The sequence below is a fragment of the Channa argus genome, chromosome 21 (genome assembly GCF_033026475.1).
Source record: "Channa argus isolate prfri chromosome 21, Channa argus male v1.0, whole genome shotgun sequence".
NCBI lineage: Eukaryota > Metazoa > Chordata > Actinopteri > Anabantiformes > Channidae > Channa > Channa argus.
Genome location: NC_090217.1, coordinates 15,271,871 through 15,293,038, shown reverse-complemented (window position 1 = coordinate 15,293,038; position 21,168 = coordinate 15,271,871). Strand labels below are relative to the sequence as shown.

General features: G+C 39.3%; 3 protein-coding genes across 5 annotated transcripts; 1 reads left to right on the top strand and 2 right to left on the bottom strand.

Moving 5' to 3' along the window:
• Positions 1-279: 279 nt before the first annotated feature.
• tm7sf3 (transmembrane 7 superfamily member 3) lies at positions 280-10,617 on the bottom strand. The gene is made up of 12 exons (XM_067490818.1): positions 10,333-10,617; positions 7,675-7,829; positions 5,971-6,121; positions 5,512-5,632; positions 3,929-4,100; positions 3,647-3,824; positions 3,316-3,402; positions 3,141-3,221; positions 2,854-3,006; positions 2,649-2,749; positions 1,829-1,991; positions 280-1,719 (listed from the first exon to the last, which is right to left on the bottom strand). The coding sequence occupies exons 1-12, from the start codon at positions 10,412-10,414 to the stop codon at positions 1,466-1,468; spliced, it is 1,698 nt and encodes a 565-aa protein (XP_067346919.1). The 5' UTR covers positions 10,415-10,617; the 3' UTR covers positions 280-1,465.
• Positions 10,618-11,268: 651 nt separating this feature from the next.
• Positions 11,269-16,480, bottom strand: fgfr1op2 (FGFR1 oncogene partner 2). 2 transcript variants are annotated; one of them, XM_067490822.1, is made up of 6 exons: positions 16,230-16,480; positions 15,244-15,419; positions 14,277-14,394; positions 13,933-14,075; positions 13,636-13,749; positions 11,269-11,743 (listed from the first exon to the last, which is right to left on the bottom strand). In XM_067490822.1, exons 2-6 carry the CDS (start codon positions 15,397-15,399, stop codon positions 11,606-11,608), a joined length of 669 nt encoding a protein of 222 aa, XP_067346923.1. In that variant the 5' UTR covers positions 15,400-15,419; positions 16,230-16,480; the 3' UTR covers positions 11,269-11,605. The 2 variants fall into 2 exon arrangements, with proteins under 2 accessions (XP_067346923.1, XP_067346924.1); XM_067490823.1 differs by having other exon boundaries at positions 15,244-15,380.
• A 46-nt stretch (positions 16,481-16,526) lies between these two features.
• On the top strand, positions 16,527-20,922 carry med21 (mediator complex subunit 21). Of its 2 annotated transcripts, XM_067490825.1 has the most exons (5): positions 16,527-16,629; positions 17,036-17,150; positions 18,330-18,430; positions 20,207-20,397; positions 20,619-20,922. In XM_067490825.1, the coding sequence occupies exons 1-4, from the start codon at positions 16,588-16,590 to the stop codon at positions 20,384-20,386; spliced, it is 438 nt and encodes a 145-aa protein (XP_067346926.1). In that variant the 5' UTR covers positions 16,527-16,587; the 3' UTR covers positions 20,387-20,397; positions 20,619-20,922. The 2 variants fall into 2 exon arrangements, with proteins under 2 accessions (XP_067346926.1, XP_067346925.1); XM_067490824.1 differs by having other exon boundaries at positions 20,207-20,922.
• Positions 20,923-21,168: the final 246 nt, after the last annotated feature.

The window sequence follows — 21,168 nt, the reverse complement described above, 5'->3', positions numbered from 1 at the left end:
TTTAAGGTTAATAATTAGGTCCGTTTAAATTGGATTCTGTAGCTTTAAATGAAAAAGGCGATTCTGTGCGGAAGTCGTTTACGTGTTTCTGCTGCACCCAAGTTGCCACAAATCAGCTAATGCAGGTTGATAGAAATTTACATTTCCACTATTTGTAAAATTAAACCTCTTTAAAAATTCTTTCACCAGTTATCATCATGCAATTTTGAACGATACAATTTTAATGTCTTCCTGTTTTGCCTTAAGGAATTTTAAAAAGCTAAACAAAAACACACTAAGTTTTTAATCTATAGGCATTTATTAAATATCAAAATACATTCAATTACAAATGACAATTGACCTAACTTTTTAAAAGACACATGTGCATATGGTTGTGAATTCTTATCTAAAGTCAATAGACCAGAAAGTTCAGCTTAGTAGTTCAAGAAAATACTGACAGACACTTACAGGCTTAAAGTCTATGGTTTCATCAGCTGTATGTGTAAATGTAAAAGCCTTTAGAAAAGTCATGGCGCATATCAGAGATTCACAGGTTAACATGTAATCAATCAGCAAGTACAATTAAATACAATAAACCCAGTGTGCAAAGTACAAAAAGACTGACCGGACTGTTAATTCAGTCCAAAGAAGAATACAAGACAGCAGAAGTTAAAACATCTCTGACAGTGGTTACAGAGACGCAGTTAAACCATGTTTGGTTCTGGTTTTCTATAAAAAGCTAAACTGTGCAATATTAGGTTTAATTGCTTTGTCACTTTATTCTGGCTGTTCACTGGATCTCCTCCGTTTAGAGGTAAGTGGAACTTTTAAAGTGAAGCCAAAAAAAAAAAAAAAGTATTTAATGTTTTTTTAAAAATGTTTATTAAAGGTTTGGCTCATATGCGTTTAAAACTTAACTAAAAAAAACTAAACTAAATTCTGAGTGGTGCAGTTTTATTGTTTTAGATACTAGCTGGGCATCAACACCTATGTTGCTGTTGTGAAACTCTCCAGGGATAAAATGCCTTGCTGTGTCAATCTTTAGTGGTTTGGAACTTTAGTGCATCCAAAGCAAAAGCAACAAACACTGTAAAGCCACAACAGCTACTTTTTAGTTATTAAAAAATAGACATTTATGGAAAACTTAAAAAAAAAAGTTTCTGTGATTGTTACAATGTCATTCGAGTGTTTTAGAAAAGTGGCATTTAGTTATCAGGAGCAAACAGCCGTAGTCTTTGTACAAAAGACCTTTTTGGGACTTAAAAGATCTATTTCACCTGCAGAGTGTTGGTGATATAACCCGTTTGTATAGGTTTTTTTTTTATGTCTTTTAGTCAGCTGGGGTCAAAATCCATGCACCAGTCTTGAGGAACCACATTCTGCTCGTCACCAACATCTCCCCGGTTTTTTAGGCAACTTGACAGTTTGACTCTCCATAGTTCAAAAACGCACCACAGGGAATTTTACAGTATATGTAGTTCCAGGTTCACAGGAGCAGAGGTGTGTGTTCTCCTGCTGGCTCCATGCGCCTTGTCAGCTGCCGTATCCGGGCCAGGAGACGGTTGGGCAGTGATGGAAAGTGGTGGCTTGGGTCCAGGACGTTGGTCTTGCGGCGCTCTCGTTCCTGCAGCCACATGAGGTACGGGCTGGGAGGGAAGAACGGCCGGGAACGCTCACGGTAGAGCTGCAGAACGATCCCACAAACGCCAAGTACCACCCACACTGAGATCATGACGTAGTCTGGTAAGAGGGACATGAAGAGAGATGCTATTAATATTAGACCAATAACCTGGGCTACAGCCTTAATGAGTTTACCGCTTTAGGTTTGACTTTTTAGCTGGGAACTCACCGATCGTTTGGAACGGCACGTCTGTGAACACTGAACTGAAATTGGTGTTGAGCAAACGTTTGAGAATGTTCAGGGTGATGAAAGACAGGCTGGTGTAAATGTAGGCATTGACTGCTAAAATAACAGCGTAAGCACCAACGATGCCACATGTTGTGATGTTACCCTGAAACAGAAAATACTGCTGTGAGATGCTGGCAGTTTTATTACATTGAGAAGTAATCATTTCCTTTCTTGCCAAGAAAACAAAAAAAGAAAAACGGCATCCTACTATCAAGACTCATATTTGGATCAAGAAAAATAAAGGTGCAGGTTGGCTAAGCTAAACATTTTGACAAAGCCAGTGAAGCTGTTTACCCTTGTTTCCAGTCTTCATGCTAAGCTCATAATTAAATCCATACTTACAAGTCAATTTTAAAAAATTGTCAACAGGTTTCCTATGATTCTACTTTGGAGCTGCCATGCTTTTAAACTGTACTGAAATATCTTTGCTTCTAGCTGAAAAATGTCTTTAGATGATGATGTCATTTGCAGGACCGTTCACCAAGACTACGGTGGACTAAGCAGTGCGACATTATCTGAACGGTTTAACGCTTCCGCACATACTATCGAAAGCAAACTGAACAGAGACATGAGAGCTGTACAGATGAAGAAGACTGTAAGGAACAAAAAACTTCAATTGTGGTAAAAATTTGATTTACTGTCTTTCAAACTACTTAGTGCAGCCCAGCACAGTCTTATTCTTTATACTTTACTATTTGCTAACTCAAACCATACACATCCTGTTTTGAGTAGGTGTCACTGGAAGTGGTAAATCTGTTACCTCTCTGGGCCACCGCACAAAGACTAGTGGAATGACGATCATGATGCAGCAGAACGTCAACCAGAAAACGACGTCTGATTGCCTGAACACGTTAAGGTCACCTGAGGAAATGCACAACACGTGACTTTTTTTAAACACTAAAAAGAAAAAAAGGGTGACTAATGACTGGGGAAACTTTGGGGGGCTTCAGTTTTTTTTTTCCTACCGAGAGGAGTGAAGAGGACAGTGGAGGCGATGAGGAAGCCGAGCATTAGGCCGACCACAATGACACAGGCCATGACTGAACCAAAACGCCACCAGCTCATCACCAGGAGAACCCCACCCACCACGCCGATCACGGCTGTCACGGTCAGGCGAACTGCCGAGACACAAAAAACAGTCAAGGATTTTTGTTTGGCGTGAAATGTAGCAGTGGGTTTTTAATGCGAGGCGCCAGAGTCAGACATATAATGGCTTTAATCCTCTAAACAGACAAAGAAAGAAGTCACTCACTGTTATAGTCCAGCTGTGTGGTCTGTGTGATGAGCACAAAGAAGAAGAACGCTGCAAAGCTAAATCCCATGCAAAACAACTCTGCACCAGAGACAGACGGTCATGGAAAATTAATAAAAATAGACATTAACATAACACAAACATCGAATTGAATGTCAAATAGTAAACTACTCACCACATTTGAAGAATCGATGGCCAAAGAAGCAGACAAACAAGCCTGCTAAGCCAGCAATGGTGAAAAACACTTTTGTAGATATTTTTCCTGATTAAAAAAAAAAAGAAAGAATGAGAGAATTAAAATACACTTTCTTTCATACTAAAACTAAAAACTCACTATTGTACCAAAACAATGCAGGAGCTCGGGCTTCTAAACTTTCAATTCACGATCCCCTGAGATCCCAATACACAACGCAAACTGATTAAATATAGCAAAATCCCACAAATATGTTTTGGTTTAAAGCACGACTAAATCGAACGAAGCAGTAACAGGCCGTGCGTCAACTCACCCAGTGTTTCACAGCCATCCAGGGTGGAAGCGAAGCTGCAGCCGTACGTGTGGACGGGGATGTAGGAGGCCGAGGTGTTCAAAAGTGGATCTCTGACAATGACTGCGTAGACGACGCCCTGACCGGGGATGGAGTTGAACACTGCCGTGGTCTTGTCGGTAGAGAGCAGCGTAATGACCTGCAGGGAGACAAATGGATGGAAAGTTTGTCATAACTGTTGCTTGACGTGTTTGTAGAGTACTTGTAAAGTTAAGGAAGTTGAACCAGCGTGATTCTGCATACCCGTTTGGCGTTGTCTGTAATGCCCTGGATATCAGCCACAGCCTGAATACCACTGAACAGGCTGCGCTCTGATAGGTCGTTCTCAGGCAGGAAGTACTGGTAGATGTCGTACTGCAGCCGCCAGTGTGTGCTGGACTCTGTCGATTCGTCGCAGACTGGAGGGGTTTCGCCTCTGACAGAGAGTGGGCACAGTCAGTACTAAGAAACTGCCTACTTAGAAGCTGAGAGCACTTCTCCAGCATGCAGCCCTGCTCGTGTGAACGGAAATGTTTTAAGTGAGAGGAACATGCTTCACAGCTTTGGCAAACAAATGTCACTATTTCCAATAAAACAGCATTTAACCAATCAAAAGAGAAACTGAGAGAACATAAGAAAAAAGAGAGAGAAATGTGAGTGGAGCATGAGGACAGGTTAAGGAAAGTGAAAGCTGTCTTAAAGCGGTAGCTGTAATGCCATTCTCTGTAATTCAGTGGTTTGTCGGTGAGTTGTGGGTTGGAAAGTGTGAAAGATATAGCTGTGTCTCTTATATGAATGAGGGGTTCTGACGAGTTGCGCTCATTTCTCCCCCCTGGTGGTGAGGGGCTCTTGTTTTTCTTTGCGTGCTGCGTTGTGGCCGCATAAGCTGGGTCCCAGTGCCCCAGTTCAATTCTCTAAATGTGTTAAGAATTGACTAACACCTGAAATGCTAAAGTGTGGATGGGAATAAACAGCTCAGACAACAAACATGTCAGGGTTGTGTTTAGTTGCACACTTTTAAAATGATCCAAAGTTTGCATCTGACTAAATGTCATGGCAATGGATTAGGAGCTGACGCGGTGATGCCACTCAGCATTTCTGCTGCGGATGGGCCCAGCACCAGAAACGTCATGAATATTTGCAGACCGTTGGATGTGAAACTAAACCCAGAAGCCATGAAAAGGTCACACTGAAGGTTAGGATGTTAAGGACAACGGTATGTTTGGTAATCACATGATGATAGTACATTAAACCTACCAGACACATCCAACAAGTTGAGTTTTACACAAAGCAACTGGAGCAGGCTGAACCGCAGCCAAAGACTGTAAACAAAGCCCTTAGTGTTTGTGCCAATTATTGTTGGTAATGAGCTGAAAATGAAATTTGCCATATTGTATGCATGCTGCTTGGGATTCCCCCCCCCCCCCAAAAAAAAGGGTTTCACTGTTGGACAACTGGTGAATAAGCGAGCTCCGTCCCATAGAAACTAATTCCTAAGATATTTCTGGACCCAATATAAGAGCAGCAACTGGTATGAAAACCGAAAGCACTGAAATAAACAAAAGCGGCCATGCATGAGCAGGCCGTGCCATAACATGAAAGTAGTCTACAAGTTCGGAGTTCAGGCTTTATCTGCATCAGGAGGACTGTGCGGCACGTTCTGTAGCAAATGCCACCAGCCACGACAGAGCAGCAGGACAGATGTGTGCGTGTCGTTCCAAAGCGAACAAGGCGGTTTGAAGATAGGTCCATGCAGATGCAATCTGAACGCAGCCATATTGCCGCATACGAGTGCTGTGAGTCAACAGGAAGTGGAGCAGGCGATACCAGCCAGCTTGGTGTGTTACCTCTTGTATCCTAAGTTTGCTGGCGCAAAACGGATCGTTGTCTCGTAGAGGTTGTAGTGGATGTAGACATTTGGGTCGATGTCCAGGTTGGACTCGATGTTGCAAGCCCCAGGGACCGGGTCTAAAACAAAAAGATCCCATTTACTGTCATTAGAAATCTTTATCAGGCATGTTAGTCACAGAGAAGATTAAAAACTAAACACCCCTGCGGCTAAAGTGGCAGGCTGCCATATCCAGTGACTTGTTGTGAGGTGTGTCACTATGGTAGAAAAGCACATGAGACACCACACACAATGAATGTAGTGAATCACAGTCTGCATGAGTTTCCTCAAGAAAAATCATAATTAACTGAGTTCCGTCAGCGCTCTGTGGTGCAACTATCTGGCTTGTTGAAACACTCGACTGCGCGCGACTTCCTCATTTTGGCATAAACTCGCAGAAAAACATTTCAGGACCCACCGGCGCTGAAGTACGGCAGGATAACCCCAGTGCCCGTCACAGTGTCTCCATTTGGAGAAGACAGGTACAAGGAGAGGGAGGTTTGGCCCAGCTTGAGAACTGACAGGAGCCCTGAGTCCACTGCTGTCAGAGAGACACTCAGGCTCGGCACCTGGAGCACACAAAGACATTTTGTAAGCTGAAGCACAAGCATCACGGAAAAATAATGTGTCAGTCGTGTGATGAAGCTGTTTGTGATGAAGGTGTTGATCAGAATCTGTACTGTACAGGTAACAGTGACTAAGAACATGACAACGATCGTTTTACCAAATTCAAACTTGCAATGCTAAAGTTGCAATGATACACACACACACACACACACACACACACACACACACACACACACACACACACACACACACACACACACACACACACACACACACACACACACACACACACACACACACACACACACACACACACACACACACACACACACACACACACAGACAGCCTGCTTGGCTCTCACAGCATTTATGTTACATCAGGCTTTGCCTCTGCTCGCGGAGGAAACAGAGTGACATTTTGTGGCTAAAACCCAGCCGGACACTGTGGACTCACACAAACATTTGGAGAGCTCTCTCAGTTTGTACTTTCAGATGCTGCATTTTTTCAGTGTGCAAATACTAACTGACTGTTGTGTGTTGAGCCTGGCACTGTCTAAGCGCTGTGCCCACAGAGTATGACTCTCAGTCCTACAATCGCTTCATTGTGTATCACAGGTCCTGTTCAGGCAGCGGGTAGAGAGACTCCATTCGATGCGGTTGGTGACTTGTCACAACTTCGCAAGCGTATAAAAGGTTTACAGTCTATTATGCCTCCTCAGGGGTCGCAGGAAATGTGCGCCACAACGCTTCAACCAAGTACAGCTTATGAGAGCATTTGCAGTTTCGATGCTAGAGTTCATCTCGTAGACTTTTCTTTATGCAAAAATCTTCTGGTGTTCAGAAACGGACGCGTTTTGTGCTTTTAGCTTGTTGAAATCACAAATAAATGGACAGACAGCATGTAGTAAATGGGTGACAACACATACACTCAAACATAGAAAAGGATCTTGTGGTTTGCCGCTTTGAGTGAAAGTGATACAAATAAAGATACAAATAAATTAAATGTGTACAATGCATGTTCACTCTTCATTAACCTATGTCTGTTTTTGTTTGAAAGCACACTTCCTCTTTTCATCTGTAAATTTCCTTTTTAGGTTTGGCTGGTTGTTGCCAGTAATTTACTCCATCTCATGTTTTAACAGGGGTCTGCATCTCTCCCCCCCTAATTTAAACGCATGGGTTTGTTTTCTCTCATCTTGTTTTCTGACATTTCCATCACCAGAAAAAACAAAGCCAAAGCTAAATTCGGCCATGTGTCTGCCTGTGCTGCTTGGACCCAATCCGAGCTGTGTACTGAGGCTTCTGGGACCAAGTCCAGGAGGTTTTCCCTCAGGGCCGCCCTGTCAATAGCTTATGACCACTAGACTGTACATCAGCTGACTGCTATTTTTTCCATCGGGTAAGACGACTTCCCTCACAAAAGCCTCATTCATTAATCAGCAGCTGGACGAACCCTCTCCACTTTTAGTGTAATGTCACTACAGTCCTAAACCATGAAGAACAAGCAACTACAACCATGTACGCAGATAAACATACATGATCAGCACTTTCTTACCCTGGCGTAGGAGAGTGTGGCATTGTGACGCTGCGTGTGAAACTGGACAGTGACGAAAGCGACATCCGACGGGATGCTGGACACAAAAGCCTGCACAGTCTCATTCTGCGAAACGCTTACATCTTGGAACATTCCTGGCAGGAAAATGACCCGGTCTGTGGAAAAGAGGAAAACGTTTGACCGATTTCCATAAATCACATGATTGTGTAGTAGCAGATATTTTTAGTATATGGCTTATAAACCCCTATATCAAAGTGTGACCATGTACTCTGTACTATACTACTGCCTTTAAATAAAGGACATATCCGCAAAGCATTTTAATGCATAAATGACACTGCACACAAAAAATAATAATAGTTTGTTCTGCAAGGAGCATCTATCACATGAGACGTCCATTTCTGATTATGTAATTAAAACCGATATCCACCCAATGCAAACTGAAACAGAAAGACATTATGACAAAACATACTTGCATGGGAAAAACTTATGACTTATTAAAGGCAGGGTTCTTCTCTAAACATTGCAGGATTAGCAATCAACTGCAGTGAAGGCAGGTAAAGGGTTAAATGCACAACTATTTTTCCTCTCACATGACCTTTCTAAATTTTACACGAGTCGACCCCATTCAGCAGCCTGTGGATGTACATAACGTTATAACATGTTAAAACAGATTAAATCTGCTTTCAAGCTCAGTAAACTGTCGCCAAGAACGAGAGCTGTGGCATACACAAGGTAACACGTACAGTAACCTCAGCTTTCGACAGTTGGTACCAAAAGGGCAATGTAAAACCAGATAAGCATAACATCAAAGAGTGATCTTACATAAAAGACAGAATGAAAGAGTATTCACTGTGTTGCCTAATGAGACTTAAGGCGGAAATACTGAATCGTGCCATCATTGCTGCAAAGAAATCTTAAACCACTTTAACCGAGCTGCAGCTGCTTGTAGTGTTTATCATAATAAATTCTGGCCTGTAAATCTACAGTCAGTTGAAATAATTTACTTTTACCCAGTGAAATTATTTACTTTTAAAGCAATTGTCAGTTTTAAATAAGCTGCTGGTATGAAAATGCAGCATTCATTCTCCTGATCGCCTGCTTACGTCAATGCTGACATTTATTTCTCGTGTTCTTACCCATTTTTATTAAAACAGAAATAATTCATTAAAAACACATTTATCTTTATCTATCTGAGTGGAACGGGTAGAGAAGCCCTGATGTTTGATCTGCTGTCCAAGACCATGACTGCAGAAATGATCCTGATTAGATCTGAGATTAAAGTGTAGCTTGACCAATGACAAAAAAAAAAAAAAAAAAAAATCCATGACGAGCAACGTTCATTATAAAACATCTATCAATAACAGACCTTGAGAAAGCGATTTACAATGGCTGCTGCAACTTCAGTTCAAAGATACAATCACTGCTATCTGCACTGTGCACGCTGACACAGTAAGACTGAACTTTCCTCAGTTTATCTAGATTACGAACCACTCAGATTGATATCAGTGTCAAAGTCTGACAACATGGTTACTAACAGCTGCTGTTCTTCTTCTTTATTATAAACATGTGCAAAACAAAACAACATGACCAATAAAAAAAAGTTTAAAAAAACATTGTTTGAACAGATTATGAACATACATGTTGGCTGATAAGTGAACAGTGATCATGCTGATATACTGCATCTCATTTCATGTTTCCCAGGGTGAAGACTGTATTGTAAGGAATATATCTAATGCCCTAGATTTCTTGCTGCAGGTAAGACACGCGGACTTATCGAAATACTGTTTGCAGGTCAGAGTCCAGCTCAGGAGTGATGCGCTGCCATGGTTTGTAAGGCAGACAAGCAGAAAAAAGTACGAATCATGGGGCTTTAGGCATTTCCACTGCACTGGTGCTGGTTTTTTTTCAGTGGCAGATAAGGATTTTGTGTCTGAGTGGGATATCAATTGGTAACTGTGCACTGGAAAAGCCTGTTTATTGACACATTTGTGCAGATTTTCTTATTCTTCAATCCAGTACTTTTTATAATTGCATGCCTGCTTACAAAAATATTCCAAATATGTATTAACAGATTTCCTGTTCAAAGGCTGTTTATTCAGTAACTAAGAACTTCTAACACTACATCTCTTACTAAAGGGCCGAAGCTTTGGATGATGTTCTTTAGAACATAGATTTTTCAATGCAACATTTCACTGATAAATCACAATTGCACACTGGACACTTGACTGAGTGGCAAATTCAAAATTCTATTGAGCCCTATTAACATCCCTTTGTAATTACAGGAATACTGTAAACTTGCTGAGACACTTTCTTTTAACACTAATCTTGTAAATGATAAACCTAATTCTCAAATCTCATATATAATTTAATTCACTAAACATCACTTTACTTTAAGATATATAAAGTTGTTTAAATATGACACACATGACATCAGTCATAATATTTGACTAGCTAAATCTACACAATGGCAATTTTAGCCGAGTGACCCTTCAGAGATTTTTTAGACAACAGGATCTAGACACTGAAAAACAGCCTTACAGCTTCATTTCCTACACAATTAGCTACTGTAAAACTCCAGTTCTGTGTTTTAAAGACTCAAAACACACAATGACACAGGTGAAACCGGATCGGAGGAAGTTGTTAGCTCTAAGAACTCACTTTCAGCTTGAGCCTGGACTTCACGCAGCGAAGAAAGCAGCAGCAGCATCAGCGGCGGCGGGAAGCAAATCCAAAGACACATTTTCCTTTCGTTTATTTGACAACAAATTCCTTCTATTTGCCGGTGGGTCAAATCATTGATAACCTGCCAGTCTCCTGTGTTTGGTTAGCAAGGGGGCCTTCAAACACAGAAGCGACATGCTTGTCTGAAACGAGATTTTCTGCAGGACGGATTTCTACTCCTACCACTCTCTGACGGCTCTGCGCTCTTCCGCAAAAAGCGTGCGCGCAATCCCGCGATAGCTGAGCCTGCACGCTCCAGGATAAAAGATCGTTCATTTGAGTGAAGATGAATCATTACACAGCAATATCTGCTAATGATTGGAACGCATTATTTATTACATTTTTTTTAAAAAAACAGCCTATTGGTTAAATTGTCTTAATGTCCAATAATAACTGAGTTTCTTTTTTTGGAATGACATGGTAAATCCCATGTAAACTCGAAAAGACTTTAAAATTACGTTTGCGGAGTTTGGAAATAATGGCAGAGTGGGTGCTCTCTTATAACATCTACTGTTGGGTCATAACCGATCAGTTTTAAACAAATCTAGACAAAAACCGATTTTGAAACTAATTCTAAAAAAAATTAAAAATGGCTGCAGTTTATTTTGGACATAAAATAGATACTACTAATTAAATATATTCTGGCATTTGAAGCTCTGCACAAAAAGGACTGGTTGGGAGTTACAGAAAATAATGTGTTGGTCACTGTTCCTATTCCTGCTTTTAAGTTGCTGTTGACAGTGCGTCACAATAACATGAAAAGTGAAAGTGAGAAGGTTGGTTTCTCAAAAACACAACCAAAAACACTGTATCTAAGCTGTGTTAGATATTTGAAAGCAAGAATACACCCATATCAACTCAGCAGAAACCATATCATGTTAACAGATTTATTTTAACTCAAGCCCTTCTTTTATTCATTCATACTTTAAATCCTAGCAGGCACCACAGACTCATGCATGCTGGCAAAATTAGGAACACGACAGAAGTACCAACCAAAAAAAAAAAACTGAGTGTACACTGCTTGTCTCTGAATCAGCACACTGGGTGCAATTTTGGAGAATCATGCTGTAAATGCACCGGGAGAAGGGGGATGATCAATGGACCAGTCTGTAGGAGAAGAAAGGTGAAGTAGTATGTGGCAACAGATCGTACACATTGTACACACTAGTAGCAGCAGCACGGAGAGGGCAACTGGCAGTCACCCTGGGCACTAACTCTTCTGTAAGCTGACGTCAGTGCTGGTCAACAATGGCGACAGTGACGTGCTCTCTGATGCGTCTTCTCTCTTCAGAACCAGGAAAGCCTCACGACTGATTCCCAGCAGCTCTCGAAGTCCCCTGTTTTCCAGCTGAAACAGATAGAAATATTTACTTAAAGATGAGATTCTCTCTCGGGTCAATGTCCAGCCCTACTTTCAAACTGAAAGACAAATTAAGAGCCTAGACTTCAATTTAACAGTGGTGCTGTGGAATGATCTCAATAGAGCTGTCACATCAAACATCCTTAGAAAATAGGTTGGGCTGTAATGAAGAATAGTCCAAAATCTAATAGCCAGCTACAAGAAGCCCTTGCTTGAAGTTATTGGTGCCAAAGGTAGTTTAATTAGTAATTTTAAACTGTTGCTGTTTCTTTTTCCACCATTAAACTGTATGAATAGTGGGTGTGGTCACCAACGACATTTAACATGCCTGTTTGGGTTTTATCAGCTTAGAAATATTGTGTTTTTTATTTTTTACTTGACCACGACCAATTTATGCAGAACAATACGAAACTGCAGACAGTGCCATTACCTTTTCCTACAGGACAACCCCAATTCCAAAGAAGTTGGGACAATGCGTAAAACGTAAATAAAAACAATGCAATAACTTGAATACCTCATCAACAACATATCAGATGTTAAAACTACATTTAAATATTTTATAATTTCATGGAAAATATGAGCTCATTTTGAATTTGATGCCAGCAACACGCCTCAAAAATGTTGGAACAGGGACAACAAAGGGCTGGAAAAGTAATTGCCACGAATCAAAAACAAATGTTGGAGCATTTGACAACTAATTAGGTTAACAGGTCAGTAACTTGACTGGGTTTAAAAGGAGCATTTCAGAAAGGAGGAGCCTCTTTGAGGAACATTTCAAAAACATTTCTCAACTGGACATCATCATCTGCATGGGCTCAGCAACACTTCCAGTAATCACTGTCTGTGAACACAGTTCACTGTTCAATGCACAAATGTTAGTTAAAGCTGTATCATGCAAAGAAGAAACCATATGTGAACATGATCCAGCTGTGTTCTCTGGACCAAAGCTCTTTTAAAATGGTCTGAGGCAAAATGGAAAACTGTTCTGTTGTCAGATTAATCAAAATTTGAAATTCTTTTTGGAAACCATGGATGCCCTTTCCTGTGGACTAAAGCTTGTTATCGGCAGACAGTTCAAAAGCCTGCATCTCTGATGGTGTGGTGGTGCGTTAGTGCCTATGGTGTGGGCTGCTTACACAGGTGGAAAGGCCCCATCAATTCTGAAAAGTACGTAGAGGTTTTAGAGCAACATATACTTACATGCAAACAACTACTCTTTCAGGGAAGACCTTGAAGATTTCAGCAAGATAACTGCTGAAACACTGCTGGAAACTGCAGTCCAGACCTTTCACCAGTAGAAAACATTTGGCGCATCATAATAAAAAAATCCAGCAACAAATGCCCATCACTGTTGAGCAGCTAGAATCCTGTATCAGACAAGAATGGGACATTCCTCTGCTAAACTCCAGTAACAGGTCTCCTCATTTCCCAGATGTTTACAGACAGTTGTTAAAAGAAGGGGGATGCTACACAATGGTAAACATCAGCCTGTTCCAACTTTATTGACATGCGTTGCTGCCATCAAATTCAAAATGAGCTAATCATTTCCATTAAATGGTAAAAGGTCTCAGTTTCAACATCTGATATTTTGTTAATGTTCTATTTTGAATAAAATATGTGTTGATGAGATTTTAAAATCAAAGTTTTTACACATCATCCCAACTTCTTTGGAATTTGGGTTGTATTATGAGAGGACAATAGTATTTTAATATGCTAGAATAGCATTGATAAATCATGTATCCTAGTATTCATTGTGTTGCAACCAAACTATTACCTTTAATTAAACAAAATGTAAACAAAAACAAAAGTGAAATGACCCAGTGAAAAGTGTTTGCATTTATGATTTGGATTTAGCCCAATATGATTTATCTGTCTTTTACCTGTAGCTGTTTAATCCTCTCCTCGTCTTCACAGAGCCGACCCTCGTCCACCTCTATGGCCTTCCTCATCACAGATGCCATTTCGTTGATCTTGTCTATGTGAGCTTGCATTTCCTTAAAAGACAAGAAAGTAATTTATAAGTTTGTATGAAATGTGTGAATATTATGTCCTGTATTTATTTGTTTTAATCTTATTTATTTATTTACAAGGGAAAGGTTTGCAAAACAGAGTCAACTGGAACCTTTGATATTCATAAAATTACTTGAACATATGAAGAGCAAGTTGACCTCACTTACCGTTGTGTGCTGCTCTTTCAGCTGGGTTACGATGGCTGGGTCCTCCCTCTTACTGGCCATCAGAAGTCTAAACACCTGCTCCCTGTATTTGGTCATGATGAGCTCTAATGCAGACTGGTGTTCCTCCAAGGAAGTACGTAGTTCTACAGAAGGAATGCGGAAAGGTTCGATTAGGAAAACAAGAACATCTCTGTGCTACAATCTATATTACAGTATATGACTGAAATACTCCATCGATAGTACTGAACCGTGTGACTAGGCTCCAAAAACTACTTGATGGATTCAACAAATGCCCATTTCAAGAGAATAAACATATAAATCTATATAAAAAGAATAAGTCTTACCTTTGTTTTCCTGCTGGAGCTCTCTGATCTGACGGTTTTCCTGCTGGATTCCCAGAACCAGGCTGGAACGAGGTCGATGTCTTGCAACCTGGTTCAGTGTATCAATCTCCTCCTGGTACTGGTGACGGGAGATATACGTAAATAAGCCTTTCAAACAACTGTGAGTTCTTGTTCTTAAATGTTACTTGGATTTAGGTTGAACCAAAATTGATGTCAAAACTGTAGTGTTTAACAGCGGTTTACAGCTGAAGTGCTCTTAATTGTATATGTTTATGCATGTTCTTTTTAGTTATAAGTTACTTTATTGTTATTGTTAGCATCTGTGGCCGATTATAAACAGGATGATAAGTATCCTTGACATAAAAGCATTTTTAAAAATGACATTTACAGATTGGTGCAAAAGTTTGCGGTTTTAAAATGGCAAACAAATTTAACTGAAACGAAAAATCAGAAATTTGTTAACTTTCAATTAATTTTTCAAGAGAGATGCAAACTTTTGTACCAATATAATCATCATTACTTTACTTTTTTTGTTACTTTTGATGATGAAAAAACATTTGTACTAGCTGAAGGTGCATTGTCACTGTGTCATGTTTAGATATAATTTTGCATCCCCTTACAGTGGAATTGCATATTGGGGGATGCAAACATAACCATAACAATATAACAATGCACATTTGGCTAGTACAAATGTTCTTTTATCATAAGAAGTAACAAAGGTCATCAAGGAGAATTTCAAAAATAATGAAAATTACAGTACTGAAAAAATGTGCATCCCCTTGATAAATTAAAAAATAACTTTAGTTTCAGATGAAGGAACATTTATACTAGCTGAATGTGTATTAAATATGTTTTTGATGAATAATAACATTTTTTTAAACTCTTTTTGCCATTTCAAAATAAGAGGATGAAAACTTTTGCACACATCTGTATATTTAGGCAGCATCAACATCTTTTGACACCGTACCTGTTTCATGGCTTCCACTCGCTTGTTAAGGGATGTTGTCTGTTCAATTAACATCTCAGCAGCATTGTCGTGGTTACGAAGCCTTTCCACCAACGATTTGGCATCTGCCAAGACCTTCTCTAAAGTACAGTTCATGCCTGCCGAAATACAAGCCATGATTCTTAGGAAATGAAAACCTAGTGACAATAACAAAAAAATTGAGAGCTCTTTCAGATCATTAAATGCCAGGTTAGCCTAAAGTCCAATTTAAAATCTTAAACAGTGTTGTAAAAGCTGAGGCGATGCATTTTCTTTTCGTGCAACTTCCTTCTGAACACCTCTACATATAGATCAGTTCAAAGTCCTTGCATTCTTCATTCTTGAGATTTATAAGTCTTTATTTTGCATTTCAATGAGGCTTTTATCTCAGATAACAGTTTTGGTCATGTAACGAGCCGTCACATACATCATTTTATGACCTCAGGTGCAGTGATACAAATAAACCACCAAGGTCTACAGCTGTGACTAAAGTAAAATAAACTAGGATTGATTCCTTAGAACAATGACAAAATAAAGTGTGTTCTAACAGTGTATTATTTCAAGACACTACGTACTCAAATCGTTACTAACCCTCACTTCCTAGTAACACCTTGATTAACAGCTGTTGTGTCAGCATTAGCTGAAGCTAAGGTTAATGTTTCCTTGCCGGAAGTGATATATTTAGTTACTGGTATGCTATATTTATCTTTGTAGTAATAACTGTAAGGGCAAATATGCTAGAAATTATTCTGGCTAACGTAAAATACAGAGTAAAGAGTATATTATATTACCAAAAGCTACTTCGTTAACTTATCAACTAAAGCTAGCTCATTTTTAACCACATAAAAGCTATCATGCAAATCCGCTTAAGGATCATATTACAAAGGTCTGGGTCTAATTTATCTACAGGCAGTCAAATAATTCCTCTTATTTATCAGAACAATTCAACTGAAACTAAACTGTTGTACCTGGAGAACTCAAAATGCAAGACAAATTTCAGCTAGCCCGTTACTTCCTGTTGATGTTTGGTAGCTAAAGTAGCTACGGGTTAGCATCAGTCCCCATCAAGGACCAACAAGTAGAAGTTCGGATGAAGATCTATTCTTTTTTAAAAGACAATGTGATGTTAGTAGATAAGACTTCATTGAGTTAAACACTTCCTGCTTAGCTATAAGACTATCCAGGGACGATCCTGACACGCTGCTGCTAACCTAAACGTCAATATGCCAACAACTGCATTCAAAACACCGACGATTCTCGCGAGATATGTAATATAATTAGATTCTCGCGAGGATCACGGCGAGATTCAGTTCTATTGCAGAGATTATGGCGGACAGGCTAACGCAACTTCAAGATGCAGTCAATTCCGTAAGGCAAATTTTTAAGATTTTCAAACATTAGTGTCATTATATAAGAAGCAAAGAAGCAAACAAAAGTAACAAACGTGATTATATAAGTTCCGTTAGTGTTTTATGTGAAACGTTAGCTCCAGTATTTCAGTGACATGTTAAAACTGCTAGCATCACTGGATAGCTAACCACTAGGTTTGCTAACGTTATTGTGCCGTTAATAATAAGTTGTCTTTATGAGGGAACAAGTTCAGTTAAAGCTTATGACGAACGGAAACATTTCCTACAGCGTCATAGTGTTAAAACGTAAGAAATCCACAGTTATACAGGGTTAAAGCGTAACAAGCGGGTGATCAATAGGTGCTGTCAACAGCTAACAGGTTAACGTTCCCTCTATGATCAACAATGGTATTGTATGTATCCAGCTTGCAGACCAGTTTTGTAATGCCATCGGGGTCCTGCAACAGTGTGCTCCTCCTGCATCCTTCAGTAACATCCAGACGGCCATCAACAAGGATCAGCCTGCAAACCCAACCGAAGGTGATTTATGTTTTCGGCAGCTATAACCCTATTCGTTGTTGATTACTTCTCTTTCTTCTAGCTGTATACATTCTAACCCTCAACACTTCCTGGTTTACAGTATAACATCCGTTAATCTTGAAAAGCATTATTAACAACTGTACATCCTTTTTTAATTAAAGGAGGCTTTTATTGGGTCATACAGAAGTGGTATATCTGTGTCTGTGCTGCATTAAAAATCAGTATCATGATTTGCCTCTTTGGTAGCATGTATACAGTAAATTAAGAGGCCTTAGATTGCACCCCGGGGCACAAAATAGAGTAGCAGGCATTTCCAAGTATCACACAGAAGGACTTACATCAGTGTTAATTGAAAGCCTTTAATAGATTGATCTCAGTACTCTGCAGAGACCAGAAACCAGACTGGAAACATTCCACAATTTGATTTTATGGTGATTTTTCTTCATAGGAGGAAAAAAAAAATAATGAAAGAATTTTCCTAGGATACAAAATAGCTGCTTACACTCCAACATTGCTTAACACTGTGATCTAGAGATCTTTTAAAAGCTATAACAGTAGCATGTGTAAAAGGACACAGCCTTTGATTTTTTCCTATATTTGTTTATTAAAAACTGTTGCCCCCAACTGAGGCACAGTTGCCCCAATATATAGTAAATTAAAGCGGCAAGGTTAAAGGGGCAGAAGGTTCTGCAGTACCATCTCCAGATTATTTCTTTCATTTTGCTAAATATATCTAACTTGTGTACCTACCATGGCATTGTAGTTCTGTGGGGGGGTGCTGTGTGCCTTGCTATCAGTTGATGGTGTAATGGTACCATCAACTCTGTCTCCTTTGACTCTCCCTCTTTCACTCTTTCATTCCCATGCAAGTATGCTTCAATGTCTCCATCACATCTCACATATCCTGACCCATCTGGACTCCTCGACTCTCACACAGAACCTTGTGTCTGAGCCACTGTGTTCCAGGAACTACTCTCCAGACACTGCAAACGTGATGGAAGATATTTCTCTAAATAAAATGTAAAAATAAAAAGAAACGTGTCACTGGTTCATTGATGTGCTTTAAGAGGGAAATGGGAATGCATATTTCATTCTGCATCACTGGGACGGTCTTTAATGAGTATAAATTTTACCTTGTATTTGGATTTGACCCCCATTATTATTATTTTCTCTGTTCAGAATATGCCCAGCTATTTGCAGCACTGATCGCCAGAACAGCCAAAGATGTGGATGTACTCATCGACTCTCTTCCGAGCGAGGAGTCTACAGCAGCTCTACAGGTCAGCACACACAGAAGCATCGTTTAGACATTCATATGTATCCTCAGTGTTTCCCTCCCTCACAACGGTAAGCTAAGTTGATATGAACTCTATTTCTCCATGACCATTGCCTGACTGGTCATGTTTAAACTGATAAACTTTTAAATCGACACCTAAATGAACCAAAACCAAGTTTGTAGTTGTAGCTTTCAGCCAAAAGAGGGAGCACTTGGACTGTAAAGTAAAATATGGTCTATTCACAGTTATACAACAAACCAAATAATTTTAGGCTGCTTGCTAGTTATTTATTGAAAACAGACGTTTGTACTGCACTGTTGACAAGTTGTGATAGACAAGTTTTCAGACTCTTCACAATTTACAAGTTTAAATTCTGTAAATTCACTGCAGACTCGTGTTAAAGATTGTCATCCTTTTATTATGTAATGCATTTTAGGATTACACACCTTGTTGTACGCTAGTTCTGTAATTCAGATGCAACAGCCTGTCAAAAAAATGTTTGAAGCACATGCCAAAGAAAAGAAAGTTCCCCCTAGTCCACAGCTCCACAGCTGTTAATTTTCTTCACTGTATGTAGTCGAAGATTTACATTTGTCAATGCAGGATTCAATAAGTAAGATTTCAACTGCAGGGGCACATCCCAAGAGATATTGTGCACACCTGTAAATCACTTCCTTTGTATCTGTTTTTTGGTTTTTTCTAAAAAAGTGTTTTCCTTCCTGAGGCTGCTTGCTAGTTATTTAATGAAGACAGACATTTGTACTGTACTGTAGACAAGTTTTCAGAATTTAAAGTAATTAACAAGTTTTAAAATGTACAAGTGTAAATTCTGTAAACACAACAGCTTGTCACAAAAAAATGTTTGAAGCACATGCAAAAGAAAAGAAAGTTCCCCTCCACTGTATGTAGTCAAAGATTTACTTTTGTCAATGTAGGATTCAATAAGTAAGATTTCAACTGCAGGGGCACATCCCAAGAGATATTGTGCACACCTGTAAATCACTTCCTTTGTATCTGTTTTTTGTTTTTTTTCTAAAAAAGTGTTTTCCTTCCTGAGCAATTGGTGTTGCACCACAATAAGACCCAAATTACAACTACAGCCAATAGCAAACACTGAATTTTGTGCCAGTCTTACAGCTGTTGATCAGTAAAAGAGAGCATAAAGACTGATGCCCCTCTCATTAAACCAGCCACGAAAATGCAGAAAAGTGATTCAAACGGTTCTCTCACTTAAAGTGCATGCAGAAAGTATTCACAGTGCTCAACTTTTCCCACAATTTGTTATGTTACAAGCCTTATTCAAAAATGGATCCAAATTATTATTTTCCTCAAAATTCTACAAACAATACCCCATAAAGACAAAATGAAAGAAGTTTGTCTGAAATCTTTATTTTTCTTAAAATTAAAAAATGAAAAACAAAAATCACATTTGTACTTGTGGACATGTACTATTTTTTGTAAATTTGCAAAGAGTTCAAAAAACATCTTTCATGTTATCATTATGGGGTGTTGTTTGTAGAATTTTGAGGAAAATAATGACTTTAATCCATTTTAAAATAAGGCTGTAACATAACAAAATGTGTGAAAAGTTAAGCACTGAATACTTTCTGGATGCACTGTATATCTAGTGTTGTATTTTCTCAACGTTTACAGGCAGATTAAACCTCCTGACATAAATGTTGAGACCTTAGGATAAAAGCTGTAACTTTGATGGACTAGTGAGTGAAGCTTTTTCACGGAACAGAAAGAAAATTCTGACCCGCTGTGGCCTGTTTTCAGGCGGCCAGTCTACGGCAGCTGGAGGAGGAGAACCATGAGGCAGCAACTCGTCTGGAGGAGGTGGTGTACCGTGGCGACATGTTGCTGGAGAAGATACAGAGCGCCTTGGCTGACATTGCCCAATCTCAGCTCCGCACCCGCAACGGGGCACCAAGCCAGAATTCACCAACTGAATCCTGACCTGCAATAAAGTAACACAAATTCTGGACATTTTCACTCAAATGTTGACAATTTTTTAACCCCAGAAACAATCTACAAGCTTCAAAACATTACTGTGCCAAAACGTGTCAGAATGGAATGGTGACCACATTGGGATAAGCTTCATTCACAAGTCTAAATATGTACATTAAAGATTAGTGTTTTTTGTGAATAAGTTTGTTTAATTGTTTCCTTGACACAATTTGATTCACAGAGTCAGAGAAGCACGTCATCTTGGCCTGAAACACAGCGGGAGGAATAAAAGCAAATGTCTTCACAATTGTTGTTGTTCCTGAATTAAAATTAGAAAAGTGCTTTCTTGTGGTCTAAAAAAAGTCATTTTTGTGTGTGTGTGTGTACAGTAAATGTTATATATTGACCAGTTTTGTCTAAGTTTGTTTTTGTAGATATTTAGATGTAGATAAGTGAAATGCTTGTAAAACTTTTTGTTAACTGTAAGTTTACTTCTGTTAATCTTCACCTTTTAAATAAAGCTTCACCAGATGTTTGGAATTGTATTTATTCCCCTTATACATACAAACACAACAGAGTGATATTTACCTTAATATAAATGTTAATTTTAAAGAATTATTTTAGTACATTGTTTAAAATTCAAGCTTGTTTCCCCTAAATCTAGGAATGTAATGTGATCTTAGCAATAATGAAGGAAAGGATGACAATTTCCAAAAATGGTTTGTGTTGGTTTTTAGGCAAAGGAGCTCATGTGACCTGGTGTTCTGTGTTAATCTGTAATCCAGGAGCCA

Excerpts from the sequence above, each read along its gene's own strand:
- tm7sf3 (XM_067490818.1), bottom strand. The coding sequence starts at position 10,414 with ATGTGTCTTTGGATTTGCTTCCCGCCGCCGCTGATGCTGCTGCTGCTT. Across the intron at positions 6,122-7,674 it reads CCACACTCTCCTACGCCAGG|GTGCCGAGCCTGAGTGTCTC; the intron begins GTAAGAAAGTGC and ends TGTGTGCTCCAG. Across the intron at positions 3,403-3,646 it reads GGATGGCTGTGAAACACTGG|GAAAAATATCTACAAAAGTG; the intron begins GTGAGTTGACGC and ends TTTTTTAATCAG.
- fgfr1op2 (XM_067490822.1), bottom strand. The coding sequence starts at position 15,399 with ATGGCTTGTATTTCGGCAGGCATGAACTGTACTTTAGAGAAGGTCTTG. Across the intron at positions 14,395-15,243 it reads GAGTGGAAGCCATGAAACAG|TACCAGGAGGAGATTGATAC; the intron begins GTACGGTGTCAA and ends TCCCGTCACCAG. Across the intron at positions 13,750-13,932 it reads TGAAAGAGCAGCACACAACG|GAAATGCAAGCTCACATAGA; the intron begins GTAAGTGAGGTC and ends TTGTCTTTTAAG.
- med21 (XM_067490825.1), top strand. The coding sequence starts at position 16,588 with ATGGCGGACAGGCTAACGCAACTTCAAGATGCAGTCAATTCC. Across the intron at positions 17,151-18,329 it reads GCCTGCAAACCCAACCGAAG|AATATGCCCAGCTATTTGCA; the intron begins GTGATTTATGTT and ends TTCTCTGTTCAG. Across the intron at positions 18,431-20,206 it reads AGTCTACAGCAGCTCTACAG|GCGGCCAGTCTACGGCAGCT; the intron begins GTCAGCACACAC and ends GCCTGTTTTCAG.